Genomic DNA, 15,000 nt, shown 5'->3' on the forward strand with positions numbered 1-15,000 from the left:
CAATTACACCTCGAAAAAGTGTCTCTGTGATGACTACGGACGTAACTGTGTGTGTGTCTCTCTCTCTCTCCATCCCTCCAGACTGTCCTGAGCCCCCCAACATAGTTATGATAGTAGTGGGGGTCTCTCTGTCCATCCTCACCATCGGCCTCATCCTGCTGGTGGTGTGGAAGCTGCTGATCTCGGTCCACGACCGCAGTGAGGTTGCCAAGTTTGAGGCAGAGAGGGCAAAGGCTAAATGGCAGTCGGTAAGATGGTGTCCTTGTCCTCATTTGCTCTGTCTCATGTCAGTTACTTAGAAATTCTTGTATAATTTACTGTTAAACTGTTTTTTTTCTTTCTTCACAGGGTACAAACCCTCTGTTTAGAAGCTCGACATCAACGTTTAAAAATGTAACTTATAAAAGCACAGGGAGACCGAAAGTTGATATTCATTCAATGGATGGCTACTGATGATGACATCAGCTTTTATATGTAAAATATTTACCAGCTGTTGAGTGCACTGGAAGTCCGTTAGGGCAGTTGTGGAGATATTTATGTTGTATAGTATCTATTGTGTGTGTGTGTGTGTGTGTGTGTGTGTGTGTGTGTGTGTGTGTGTGTGTGTGTGTGTGTGTGTGTGTGTGTGTGTGTGTATTTGTGTGTGTGTGTGTGTGTGCGTGCGTGCGTGCGTGCATGTGCGCGTGTGTGGTGTAAGGACAAATTGTAATCACCACAATGTGCAACATTGTATCACTCCAAAAGGTCTGGATCTTCTTCAGGGATGCTATCTCATATCAGCAGACAGAAAATGGAATGTCTAGCTATGAATCATCTCTACATGAAATGACTTTGATTTTGCTGCTCTTAAAGTTGTCTCTGGTACAAACGCTCTGCTGAACTGAACACTGGATTTTCCCATTTAGGTTGTTACAGATGTAGGATTTTAATTTGATCACCCTGTTGCAGGAGAACCTTCCTGCAATGTAGGAAATGTAAAACTTGTAGTGTATTTGAGATTTAAAAAGGTTTCTGAAGTTTGTAATTTCTACTTTGAAATGTCAGATTTGTCCTTTAATTGTAATCCACATAATCATTTACATTTCTGGTTGCTGCAGGGTTATTTTCTTGATGTAGCAAACTGGCTCAAATTAAGAACCTACATCTTTACTTTTTTTCATAGACTTTGGGTTGGGACATAGGTAGCCTAAAACTGAGAATAAGCTGAGTAGGCTTGATACTACTGCAATAATGTTTCATGTTTTTTTTGTGTTATGAATGTTTTGTTTTGGGTTTTGAGTCGAGGCTGAGCCTTGAATTATGTAATTTTGATTGGAATAATTGATTAACTTTAATGTATGGCGCAAAAATAAAGTTGAACTTTTGAGTTGGCGCCACATCATCAGGTTCGTCATGTTTTGATTTATTATCGTTGAGTGTAAATTATGTAAACCTATTTTTGAGTATTATTTGAAATAGACTGTCAATGTTCTTCTAAAACGTGTGTAAAAACCATAAAAGCCGACCCCCGCCCAAAAATTGTCTGGAAGAAATGTAGGCTATGCTGCCTTTTACTACCCCGCAGAGACCTTGGGCCGTGACGTCGCGATTACCCAAACTTTCGGAAAGTTCTTCAGGAGAAAAACAACCAAGGAATGTTCGAACTCCTGCCTTTTTATCCCGCAACTTGTCGTCGAAATGAGAATATATTTATCACGCTGTACAGAATCTTTAGGAGTGCTCTTGTTAATCTTTGCAATAGTCTTTGTGAATAGCTGCGACTGTGTGATTGAAGACGATGTGGTGTTGGAGAAAAAAGATCTTTCCGAACTCTACAGTAAGTTCAGCTCAGACTGCATCGAACATCAAAATGTGTCCACTAGTAGCCTACTGTTCAGTTTTTTAAAAGAATTATAAATGATAGGTCAGTCATGCAAGTCAGGACAAGAAAGTCTACAATAAGAAAGACTCCTGTGTACGCAAGTGTGGTATACTGTATGTGCAAGACAAGATATTTGCATAGGCTTCTGTAGGCTACAGCGCTGCGCCGCTGGATGCATGGCGAGATGCGTTGTATTATTCTCGGTTTCGATTATGGAAAAATACAATAAACAATATAAGAAAAGGTAGTTAAATTGTTGTGTAATCTGGACTGGAAGTACTGCAAAATGATTTCGTAATAAGAACATGTTGCCCTTATTATGCATGATCAATTAATGAATGGACTCATCATGTGACCATCAGGTTTCTGATGCAGATTGGACAGGTCAGAAAGAATAAAACATCAACATTGATGCTGTTATGGGTAGAGGGACGGACAGATTAGGGTCAGGTAAAGGTAACCATGGATAGACTGTTAGCACAGTATAACAACTGTAGGCTGTAGAGGGCATGTTTCCCTGGTGTAGACAGGAGAGAGCTCAAATTGGGTCATGGAATTATGCCAAAGGAATGACAGGAGGATACACACATTTTTATTTGATGTTAATTTAACCTTTATTTAACTAGGGACACATACACAGAGAGAGATAGAGAGAAAAGGCTCAGACATGTTGTTTGGTTGGGCACAGAGAGTAGCCCTGTCCATGTCCTAAAGTCAAGTCTCCAGTTTCATTGAATTTTAATTGTTTATCGGATGTGACAATCTAGGCTAGTGGTAATGTTGTTATGGTAATGTTATTATGCATCGGCCTAATAAAACATTTTAGCAGCCTATAAACATTCACACTTGTTTCAGACATGTGTATAAGGAGAATGACACGGATAGGCCCCTGAACAATAAACAGTTCGGAACAATACGTGCATATATTATGACGATCATTTGTGAAGTTGTTGTGCGTTTTGGTCTTCGGACCGTTTTTTTTTTCGACTGTTCGTGAACACAAACATTTTTCTCGAGGAAAGCCGAAGTTCGGAGCCGAAGTCTACGCCCCATCATCGGTCATTGGTCAACAGTAGGGATTCTTCAATAATGGGTTTGTTGCCATTCAACAATAGATAACTCGTATTCATGCCATTTTTTTAACTTGAGAAATACTGCACCAAACTGCACAAACATAAAATTGCGCAACTAAGATCTCGGCAAAAACGTACAAATTAATGACAGATAACTTCTAAATGTTTTTATTAATTCTGACTGATTCTGGGAAGTGTATACTGGCTATGGCTTCTCAAGTTGGACAAACTACTTTTTCTCGTTTTTCAAGCAAAGGTCTTTTAAGGGAGTATGCGAGCACACTCGTTCAGTCCAGCAGAACCGAAGCATGCGGAAGCCTTAAGACAGGGCCTTTTAGTGCTCAAACACCAATATTGGTGTCGTAGAGAGAGCATAGTGAAGTTTACAGTAGAAGATGTTATTATTCTTCACCACTACCCTACATTTCCATCCATCAATCCCTCTATTCCCAGACAAGGGTCTGTTCATCATGGAGAGTACCCAGCTGAAGCGCTGCATCTCCTCCTCCTCCTCTAACCTGGTCCTGGAGAGCTGTGAGAGGCCCACCCGCCATATGCTGTGGAAGTGGGTGTCTCGCCACCGCCTCTTCAATCTGGGTAGCAGCCTCTGTCTGGGCCTGAACATCAGCGACTCCACCCAGCCCCTGGGCACCTTCGAGTGTGACTCACCCCTCCGGACCCTGTGGTGGAGGTGCAATGGGAATACGTTGTACGGGGCGTCCCAGCTGAAGCTGTCCGTGGCTGGACGCCTGGTGGTGGTCAAGAGGGCCAGTTATCATCAGTGGCGGAGGTACTCTACACCGGGGGAGGGGCCATGTGCCTATCCTTATGAGGGTAAGTAGTAAACATTAGTGATGCGTGGGTCAGCTGTTTGTTCACCCGCACCCGCCCGCAACCGCTAATAAAGCATTCGTAACCGCCCGACTATATATGATACATTTAAAATCTGAGGCTCACACCCGACCCTAACCCGCAAATATAGAAAAAGCGCTGTACAGTCAGAGAAGGTGGAACGATTTTTTGAGCCTTTTTAGATAGGCATATGTTACTGCTTATAATAGACTATTTTTCAGCCAACGTCTGTAATTAGATAGGTGCAGCTTCTCTTCTGTCATTACTTGTTGCCCTAGAAGACTAAATAAACATTTGCCCATCAGAATAATGTCATAAATGTATAGAATATATGCTTCTATGTAGTTGACATAGATAAAGTTTGTTTTCTCTATTCTCTTTCGTTTCTGCTTCTCTTGCAGAGCAAAGACATTTAAGGACCGGGGAGAAAATGCAATTTGCAGAATTTCCAAATTACATCAGTTTGACCGGTTTTAAGAAAATAGAAAGCTGTTAAAATGACCCAACATGTTTTTGATAAGATTTCAGTTAGTTTTGGATGCATATTCTATGTGGTTGAAATTCTATCAGCTTCTATTATGCTGATAAAGATAGCACCTTTACAGACGGTTCCTAACCGCGCATTCATTCTCTCAAGATGCTGAATGAAATAAATCATATTTCTCCACTCCTGTTTACACTTGGTGATAGGGCTGAGAATTGCCAGGGACCTCACAATAAGCTATTATCAAATCAAATCCAATTTTATTTGTCACCTGCGCCGAATACAACAGGTGTAGACGTTACCATGAAATGCTTACTTACAAGCCCTTAACCAACAATGCAGTTAAAGAAATAGAGTTAAAAAAATATTTACTAAATAAACTAAAATAAAACATTTGATTAAAACTAACACAATAAAATAACAATAACAAGGCTATATACAAGGGGTGCCGGTACCGAGTCAATGCGCAGGGGTACAGGTTAGTAGAGGTAATTTGTACATGTAGGTAGGGGTAAAGTGAATATGCATAGATAATAAACAGCGAGTAGCAGCAGTGTACAAAACAAATGGAGGGGAGGGGGGGGGTCAATGTAAATAGTCCAGGTGGCCATTTGATTAATTGTTCAGCAGTCTTATGGCTTGGAGGTAGAAGCTGTTAAGGAGCCTTTTGGACCTTGACTTGGCGCTCCGGTACCGCTTACCGCGTGGAAGCGGAGAGAACAGTCTATGACTTTGGTGACTGGAGCCTTTGACAATTTTTTGGGCCTTCCTCTGACACCGCCTAGTATATACTGTAGGTCCTGGATGGCAGGAAGCTTGGCCCCAGTGATGTACTGGGCCGTACGTACTACCCTCTGTAGCACCTTGGATGCCGAGCAGTTGCCATACCAGGCGGTGATGCAACGGGTCAGGATGCTCTCGATGGTGCAGCTGTAGAATTCTTTGAGGATCTGGGGACCCATGCCAAATCTTTTCAGACTCCTGAGGAGGAAAAGGTGTTGTCGTGCCCTCTTCATGACTGTCTTGGTGTGTTTGGACCATGATAGTTTGTTGGTGATGTGGACACCAAGGAACTTGAAACTCTCGACCCGCTCCACTACAGCCCCTTCGATGTTCGGCCCTCCTTTTCCTGAAGTCCACACTCAGCTCCTTTGTCTTGCTCACGTTGAGGGAGAGGTTGTTGTCCTGGCACTGCACTGCCAGGTCTTTGACCTCCTTGATACTTAAGTGCCAATACGATATGAATTGGGATTCTCACGGTTCTATATATGTATTGCAATTCAATACTGTTCCAAAAATATTGCTTAGGATACGATAAATCGTCAAAAATAGTATCCCGATATGTAACCGTATCGATTTTTTCGTGTATCATTTTACTGCAATAAATAATTCATTTATTCAGAAGTTAATATTATTAGGCTATGAGAAGTTCTAGACCTACAGTCAGTGTCCAGGTCAGCTGCTATCACATTTAACCTGTCTGAACAGTACAGTTCCCAAGACGCGCCATTTTGAAGTCCCTGTCTTGTGACTCAAATTTGTATAGAGCCTCACCATCATCACGGATATCACTGCTGTAATCCACTTTTACCACTTCACCAAATCTTTCCCAAACATTAGACTACTACTGGCCCTCCCTTCCATTTCATTTGAACTCTCCATTTTCTTATCGAATTAAACTCCGACATTGTTCCAAAAAGCATTTGGCAATCGGTGTGTATTTGGCACTCTACGGTTAGGCCCTAATGTTTAGGCTTAGGCTAGCCTACGCACTAACGCCAGATAAAACAAATAAAAGAAAAAACCTCATTGTAGCCTATTCATATGAATTGCATAAGAATGAGACATTTATGCATTTTTAATGCATTGTTTGCTCTTTATTCAACCCTTCATACACACGATATTTCATGACACTAATCCCACCCGCCCGCGGATATAACCGCGGGGGACTGCGGGTTATAAGTCAACCCGCGCATCACTAGCATACCTAGTATATTATAGTAGTGACATGCACTGACTGACCTCTTTCTACACAGACAGTTTCATTGAGACCCAGTTGGTTTGATATTAACGCAGCCATGCAAATGCTAATCATCCCTTACATAAGAAAACCAACAGGCTCACTATATAACCGTGAACATGAGCCCAAAGAGTGACAATGTTTTTCTCTGTAGAGATCCACACACTGTTGGGTAATGCCCACGGCATGCCTTGTGCCCTGCCGTTCAAATACAACAACAAGTGGTACTCAGAGTGCACGGCAGAGGGGCGCGAGGACCACCATCGCTGGTGTGCCACCACCAGTCGATACGACCAGGATGAGAAATGGGGCTTCTGTCCCAGTCAAGGTGATGCACAGACACAGACACACACACACACACACACACACACACACACACACACACACACACACACACACCAGTATTGTTGTACAGTGTGGGTTTGATCGAATTTCTTCGATACAACACAACCATGATAATATTCAAATGTCTTTGTCTCTGCCTCCAGAGTTGAGCTGCGACACGTTCTGGGACTTGAACCAGGAGAGCCGTGCGTGTTACCAGTTCAACCTGTACACCATCCTGACGTGGAGCCAGGCCTACTCCTCCTGCCTGGCCCAGGGAGGAAGTCTACTCAGCATCACTGACCTCACTGAACAGATGTACATCAGAGGTAGGACAACTCGTCTCTAGAACTATTTTATCACTATACTTAATAGTTCTGTCTAAACATTTAAAACTTTATTTGAACTTTTAGTCAGGAAAGGAGAGAAGGTGGGTGGTATGGTCTGAGCTACACATACTGTATAAACTGTATAAACTAGAAACTCTTGGGTGCGGTATTATGCCTTAAAACGGACTTGTGTTCATAGTTTTGCTTATTCAGGTTGGAGAAAGGACAAGACGTTTTGCCCAGAGTTAGTGGTGTTCATGTGTGTGGTTCTGTGTCTTTCAGAGCGGTTGGCTGACGTGGGAGTGATGGTGTGGATCGGACTGAACCACCTGAGTGAGAGAACAGGGTGGCAGTGGTCTGATGGAGCTCCTCTAGCCTTGGTTAACTTCACCTCGGGTAAGAGACTTGGGCTGCTCTCCAACCTTTTCATTCCCACTCCAAGGCCCAGATTCCTCCTTTAAGATGTGAATGAACAGCATTAGCGTTAGTAATAAGATGTAATAGCTTCATGTAGCCCTCTGAAGTGGAGTTTCTGGCCATTTTGCTCAGACCGGTCCAGTCAATTTGGATCTCAGCGGGGAGAATCAAGAAGTTCCTGCTGTAGCAGTGGTGGGAGCCAGAAATGTGTGTTTGAAACTAGGCCAACGTTTCTCCCTTTCTACCTGTAACTCCCCCGTTACCCGTGTTGGTCTCTCCCAGGCCTGTCATCCAGCCCTCTGCAGGACAACAGGCAGTGTGGAGTGTATAACTCAGCCTCGGGGGGGCACCAGTGGCAGAGTCTGTCCTGTGAGTCTGCTCTACCCTACATCTGTAAGAAGACCCCCAATGACACCAGGAGAGCTGAGCCTCTAGGTAAGACATCAGTGGTCCTATATGTTTCATATTGTGGCCCTAACCTGGTCCCATATCTGTTTGTGCAAAACAGTGTTTGACATGACAATGAGTGACAAAGAGTTGGCATGATAGCACAAACAGACTGGCGCTCAGTCTATTGTTGCCTTAGTGCTCAGCCATTATACTACAAGAAATGATTAATAATCTGCACTGTAACGGAAAACTGTAAATTCTACACTAATTTGGGGTATTTTCAACAGTGAAATACTCTGAAATGTTTTGCTGCAGCATACTGTAAATGATGGTGCATTGTGTGAAAATGTTGTGGGCGGGGCATAGAATTGCTGTATTTCGAATGGTACTGTAATTCCAACCCACAGAATACAGTACTGCACCTCATCTTTGGAGCGCCAAAAACCTTTTGACAACTAGTGGGTGCATGGTATTGTTGTTTCTGGCTAATTAACATATTTTGAGGCGTGCCTTGTAATAGGCTATATTTGTTGCACCTGGAAGTGAGAATGCTGTAGCAGTTTAACTCCTATGTGGTTATAGTGCCCCACAGTAGGGGACAGAATGGAGTGGCAGCAAGTCTTAAACCTTGTCCTTTTGTTCTGTTTTGCACTGTAGTCACTGCCAGTTTGGAAGCCTTTGTTAAGGCCTCTAGAAGTGCAAGTGATATAAAACACCAAATTGTAATTAATATACTGTAATGTAAACCCTTTACCTAGCAGCCACCCTGCTCGCTACTGTAAAATGCTGTGAAATAGAAACCCCTCTCCGCAATGAATGTTATGAATTCATCCGTTCATCCATTCATCCGTTCATCCATTCACCCGATTCATCCATTCATCCGTTCAACCATTCATCTGTTCAACCATTCATCCATTCATTCATTCATCCGTTCAACCATTCATCCGTTCAACCATTCATCCATTCATTCATTCATCCGTTCAACCATTCATCCGTTCAACCATTCATCCGTTCAACCATTCATCCATTCATTCATTCCGATTATGGTAGCATTCACTTTTTATTTTTTTACAGTATAATACAGTATAATACAGTATATGTTAAGGTATTGTGCTGTGTGTTATTACACAGTACTTGCTTTGATACCGTATTTATGTTACAGTAGGTGTACTGTTATATGACGTACAGCATTTTACCTGCCACCGAGCTGCCTGTAAGCTACTGTCAGATTCACAGTAACCTGTTTACATTGTGGTTTATAGGTGGTGATTACACGTAGAGGCTGATAAAAAAAAGGTCCGTCTGGCTCTAGGGCCTAGGGAATTATTCATCTACATCCCAAATAGCACCCTATTCCCTATAGAGTGTGCTACTTTTGACCAGGGCTCATAGGGCTTTGGTCAGAAATAGTGCATTATGTAGGGAATAGGGTGCTATTTGGGACTGATGCACAGAGTTTGGTTGTGTTTGGTACCTGAGTCAGCTGTCTCAGTCTGGCTCAAGAGGGCTTGGTGAGCTATCCCATTTGTCATATTCTTATACACAGTCTACAACTAGTACTTGTTAACAGTTCCGAACAGCCCTTTCTAATAGGTTCAACTGCATAACCATGAGCAACGTTTGGCTGTTTGTTTTGGTTGATACGGATGACTCAATTGTTTCTGTCTGGCTCGAGAGTCGTCTGGTGAATTATCCACCGGTAATGTTCCAACACGATGTTCTCTCCAACAAGAACTGTTGAATGGTACTGAAAAACCTTCTCTAACAGGTCAGCATTTGGGCACAGCTTGGTTGTTTTTTTCCTGTTATTTATTCCAGTGCCAGTCGAAGTCTTGTTATTTATTCCAGTGACAGTAGGAATTCTGAGTCACTCCGGTGAGTAATGTCGTTTGAATGATCCAACGAATAGAATGGGAGAGGAGCTTCAGCTAACAGCTCAACAGCTGGGTTCTACCTGGAACATGAACTCTTGACCTCGGCTTCTTCCACGCTAGGCTATAACAGGGCTATAACAGAAAACATAGGTTGTACACCTCCATTTGAGAATGTTTCCACCTAGGACCAAACTTCTATTTACTGCTTTCTTTCATTTATATTTCTCCAGAGTGATGAACGACACTTGGAAGAGTGGCAATGCGAGATGACTCTTTTGTGTGTATGCATTGATATGTAGGCTATGTGTGCCTTTTAAAAAAAATGTATGTAGTTCTGTCCTTAAACTGTTCTTGTCTATTGATGTTCTTTATTATGTCATTCTGTATCATGTTTCATGTTTTGTGTGGACCCCAGGAAGAGTAACTGCTGCTTTTGCAACAGCCAACGGGGATCCTAATAAAATACCAATACCAAATACTTGGAGCTTTTCTCTCTTTACCCCTAAATCTTAGAATGACAGGTGCTAATGTTTTTGTGCTGAATTGGACCGTTACCTCTCGTCTCTTTTCCTCTCCGTCACCCGCCCCCAGATAACTGGCAGTACTACCGCACGGTGTGTTCCGAGGGCTGGCTGGCCCACAACCGTTGCTGCTACAAAGCCCTGGCAGAGACTGAGGCAGGGAGCTGGGAGGACTCCTCCACTGCCTGTAACTCCATAGGGGCCAACCTCACCAGCCTACACTCACTATCTGATGTAGAACTGTTGCTGGGCCTGCTGGCTAACGGTGAGTCTGGATCTGAGCTTCTATATTCTAGTATGTGGTGTATAGTGTGTTCTATGTTCTGGGATTGTGTAGACATCATAAAGGATCATGGGACGGTGTATAGTGTGTTCTATGTTCTGGGATTGTGTGGACATCATAAAGGATCATGGGACGGTGTATAGTGTGTTCTATGTTCTGGGATTGTGTAGACATCATAAAGGATCATGGGACGGTGTATAGTGTGTTCTATGTTCTGGGATTGTGTGGACATCATAAAGGATCATGGGACGGTGTATAGTGTGTTTTATGTTCTGGGATTGTGTGGACATCATAAAGGATCATGGGACGGTGTATAGTGTGTTCTATGTTCTGGGATTGTGTGGACATCATAAAGGATCATGGGACGGTGTATAGTGTGTTCTATGTTCTGGGATTGTGTGGACATCATAAAGGATCATGGGACGGTGTATAGTGTGTTCTATGTTCTGGGATTGTGTGGACATCATAAAGGATCATGGGACGGTGTATAGTGTGTTCTATGTTCTGGGATTGTGTGGACATCATAAAGGATCATGGGACGGTGTATAGTGTGTTCTATGTTCTGGGATTGTGTAGACATCATAAAGGATCATGGGACGGTGTATAGTGTGTTCTATGTTCTGGGATTGTGTGGACATCATAAAGGATCATGGGACGGTGTATAGTGTGTTCTATGTTCTGGGATTGTGTAGACATCATAAAGGATCATGGGACGGTGTATAGTGTGTTCTATGTTCTGGGATTGTGTAGACATCATAAAGGATCATGGGACGGTGTATATTGTGTTCTATGTTCTGGGATTGTGTGGACATCATAAAGGATCATGGGACGGTGTATAGTGTGTTTTATGTTCTGGGATTGTGTGGACATCATAAAGGATCATGGGACGGTGTATAGTGTGTTTTATGTTCTGGGATTGTGTGGACATCATAAAGGATCATGGGACGGTGTATAGTGTGTTCTATGTTCTGGGATTGTGTGGACATCATAAAGGGTCATGGGAAGGTGTATTGACTTTTAAGTAGTTGTTTTTTAATGTTGACAAATCAACTAAGTATGTGTGTGTGTGTGTGTGTGTGTGTGTGTGTGTGTGTGTGTGTGTGTGTGTGTGTGTGTGTGTGTGTGTGTGTGTGTGTGTGTGTGTGTGTGTGTGTGTGTGCGTACATTTACATATATGTGTGTACTGTAGTCTCAGGGTCTGGCTCAGAGGTGTGGATCGGCCTGATAAAGAAGCTGTCGTCCTCAGCTGTAGAGTGGTCAGACGGCTCCCCAGTCGACCTCACTCTCTGGCACATGCACCATCCTACCCATAGCAACAGTCAGCTCTGTGCCAAGACTGACATAACGGTACAGTCGACTGAATGCTTTTCACGGATGACTACAGTTTGCGGTTGGTTCGTCGTCTTTATTTGACTGAATATAGTAAATGACTCAAATATGTGTGTGTGTTTGTCCTAGGAGGGGAACTGGCTGTTGGCACCATGCGATGAGAAGCTCCCTGCAGTGTGTAGGAGAGCAGGACTTCTGTCCCTACTCCCCACTGGAGCATGGGACGAGGGCTGTCCTGAGGTAGGCACACACACACAAACACACACACACACACACACACACACACACACACACACACACACACACACACACACACACACACACACACACACACACACACACACACACAGATGATCTGATAAGAAACCCTACAAGGTATCTGCATATGTCCTAGCCCCGAGCAGAAGAATGCATATCTGCCATATCCATGGAAGGTGAAATTGAAATTCAACATAGCTCTCTTATCAATCTTAACCCAACTGTTTCCAGAAGAACTTCATGGCACCATGCGTTGTTGATTCCATACATCCTTTGTCAGACAGAGGTTCCGTGGAATGCTGTGTGGTCAGAATAGTGGTGTTCCACATATCCAGACATGCATTACCATTACAGTGAAACAGCCTGGTTGGGTTCAGATCCGGGGTTTGGGCGAGTCTGCTCTGCGTTCAGGACAATGAGCTGATTCAACAGCTAGATGACGTATTGTCTGACTGTCATGTGGTGTTGTGACCTCTGTTTACGAGGACATAAGCAGATTGACTCATAAGGGCTGTTTCACTGTTTCACCATGTCCTAAAACGGACAGGAAAAAGCCCTGGAGGTGTAGTATCAATGGGCACAAAAAAATATGGGACTTCACAAATAAATACTTTTTTCAGAGACTGTATTTGATTATTTTCAGGCCACGTTGTGAAATTCACACAATCACCCGAGCTGTGTTCATTGAAAACGGCCTCAGTTGGAAAGGGATTTGACAACATAAAGAGAGAATCTCCTTCATCGCGGACGAACTGGTGTACATTCCTTCCACCCGCACGTGTTGGAAAGTGTTGGCTGCTGTTGGTCATCAAGTGTGTATGGGGAGGTGGGAGTGAAATGTAGGACACTTGTCAAAACACTACTACTTCCTGTCCCTAAGACACTTCCCAAAAGCCCCCCCCCAAAGCCCCCTCCAGTCCTAACAGATGGGCCCAGTCATAGCCCTAACCCCCACCCCCTCACCCCTAACCCCAATCCTCCACGTGTGTTTGCTTGTATTAGCCACTGCCGTCTACTGCTAATTCCAAACTATGCGGCTCTTACTGCCAGAATGTTTGGAGTGTAACACAATCCAGTCAGCTTGGCCGGCTCTCCTGAGCTTGTTGCAATTCTTGTACACCGGCCCAGACTCTTTTCAGGTGTCTGTGTGTATAGACATGGAGTAATGTGTGAGTCTGGCTTCCACCTCTAGTCTTATCTCCTCCAGTATATTCAGCGCATTGTCATGGCTGCTCTCACTCTTGGATGGTGTCTGCGGTAGAAACATTCACGCGTATAATGTTTTTATTTTATTTTATTCATTTAATCTAACTGAGATACAGATGTAGGATCCTCATTTGATCACTCGTTTGTTCCTTCTAATGTACCTGCACGGAAGGAAATGCAAACTTGTAGTGTATTCGAGGTTAAAAAAGGTTTCTAAAGTTTGTAATTTCCACTTTAATTTCAGACTTAACTTGCCGTAACAAAAAAAATGGATCAACCCCTACAGACAATGTCTTTTGATTATAATCCACATAATAATTCACATTTCCTGCTGCTGTGCAGGATTATTTTCCTACTGTAGCAAACTGGCTCAAAGTAACATCCTACATCTGTATGTCTTCCCCACAGGATTGGAAGCGGAAGGGCCACTCTTGCTACATGGTGACGAGCCACGAGCAGAGCTATGAAGACGCTGTCAAGGGTTACTACTGCAAGGCTCCTCTGGTCACAGTGGAAAACAGGTCTGATTTCTGACTTAGACTTCTTAACCATTTCTTACACGCTGCACCTTAGATGGGAACTCCCATATTTCATAGCGACAAGAATGCATTCTGATGAATGATTGAATGATTGTTGATTTCTCTCCATGGCAGGTTTGAGCAGGCCTTTCTGAACAGCCTGGTGAGTGAGATGGGAGCTAACGGTAGTGTATATTACTGGACGGCCCTACAGGACCAGGGTAACCAAGGAGAGTACAGCTGGCTGGGGGGACACAACGGATCCCCCCTACCTCTGCTCTATACAAACTGGAACAGACATCAGCCAGGTGGGGAAGGGAGACGTGGTGGGGTACGCTGTAGCGCCCTATACTCTATGTTCCAGGTAGAAGTTGCCCCTTAACCACAGATCCAGGGTCAGATTACCCAGCAATGTATACTAACGGCTATCAGTATGGTAAGGAAACCAATCTGACCCTGGATCAGTGGATAGGGACAAACTTTAACTTACTCTATGTCAATTAACAATAGTCTCTCTGGTAAACACTACTATTTTGTCGTAGTGGATTGAGTGATTTATGAGAGCTATGCTGTTTCCTCTATTCACCTCTGTTCTTCCAGACCACTCCACTGTCAACAGTCTTCCCTTTCTTACCCACTGGCATGTGGTCTCGATCACACAGACCAGCTCCACTTAGACAGCAATAGGGCTGAGACAGAACAGACAGACAGAAAGACAGAAAGACAGACATAGTTAGTGGTTAGTTTAGCCCCAGGTGGATGTGTCGGCTGTCTACTGTCCTTCATTCACCCCCCTTCACTTCACACTGTGGCTTAGTCCCAAATGGCACCCTATTCCCTTTGTAGTGCTCTACTTTAGGGGTGCACTGTGAAGGGACTAGCCGAATAGAGTACCATTTGGGATGCTGCCTATGATTAATGAGTTGAAGTGTAATTTAGGTTTCACAATCTCAACTTCCTTCAGTCAGCATCATTAATCATGCTGTTGCTATGGTGAAGTGACAGGACGACTTTGAAGTAGAATTCCCATCATTTAGTTAATAAAATACTGTGGTGCCAACACTCTAACCAATGCATGCTTAGCTTGGCATTGTGGATCTGTTTCTCACAGCTCAGTCTCTTTCTTTCTTTCCTTCTTTCTTTCTTTCTTTCTCTCTTTCTTTCTTTCTTTCTTTCTTTCTTTCGTTCTTTCTTTCTTTTTTGTCTCTCTCTCTCCTCCCCTCTCTAGTCAGTGCAGGTGGCTGTGTGGCTATGACAGGCG

At 43.5% G+C, this 15,000-nt stretch overlaps 2 protein-coding genes across 7 annotated transcripts in view; both read left to right on the forward strand.

The window, feature by feature from the left end:
• The window catches only part of LOC106574237 (integrin beta-6), a 16,483-nt gene extending 15,102 nt beyond the window's left edge, over positions 1 to 1,381 (forward strand). For all 5 annotated transcript variants that reach the window (XM_014149958.2, XM_014149957.2, XM_045697623.1 and 2 more), the window contains 2 exons: positions 82 to 248; positions 349 to 1,381. In XM_014149958.2, coding sequence (XP_014005433.1) covers positions 82 to 248; positions 349 to 453 — 272 coding nt within the window. In that variant the 3' untranslated portion in view covers positions 454 to 1,381. The remainder of the gene's footprint in view (positions 1 to 81; positions 249 to 348) is intronic.
• A 24-nt stretch (positions 1,382 to 1,405) lies between these two features.
• The window catches only part of LOC106574236 (secretory phospholipase A2 receptor), a 29,023-nt gene continuing 15,428 nt past the window's right edge, over positions 1,406 to 15,000 (forward strand). For both annotated transcript variants that reach the window (XM_014149954.2, XM_014149956.2), the window contains exons 1-12: positions 1,406 to 1,816; positions 3,388 to 3,768; positions 6,445 to 6,618; positions 6,779 to 6,943; positions 7,226 to 7,339; positions 7,643 to 7,795; positions 10,216 to 10,410; positions 11,618 to 11,775; positions 11,887 to 11,997; positions 13,630 to 13,742; positions 13,875 to 14,047; positions 14,968 to 15,000. The exon at positions 14,968 to 15,000 is cut by the window's right edge and continues 176 nt beyond it. In XM_014149954.2, coding sequence (XP_014005429.1) covers positions 1,678 to 1,816; positions 3,388 to 3,768; positions 6,445 to 6,618; positions 6,779 to 6,943; positions 7,226 to 7,339; positions 7,643 to 7,795; positions 10,216 to 10,410; positions 11,618 to 11,775; positions 11,887 to 11,997; positions 13,630 to 13,742; positions 13,875 to 14,047; positions 14,968 to 15,000 — 1,909 coding nt within the window. In that variant the 5' untranslated portion in view covers positions 1,406 to 1,677. The remainder of the gene's footprint in view (positions 1,817 to 3,387; positions 3,769 to 6,444; positions 6,619 to 6,778; positions 6,944 to 7,225; positions 7,340 to 7,642; positions 7,796 to 10,215; positions 10,411 to 11,617; positions 11,776 to 11,886; positions 11,998 to 13,629; positions 13,743 to 13,874; positions 14,048 to 14,967) is intronic.

Source organism: Salmo salar, chromosome ssa16, assembly GCF_905237065.1.
Source record: "Salmo salar chromosome ssa16, Ssal_v3.1, whole genome shotgun sequence".
Classification (NCBI taxonomy): domain Eukaryota; kingdom Metazoa; phylum Chordata; class Actinopteri; order Salmoniformes; family Salmonidae; genus Salmo; species Salmo salar.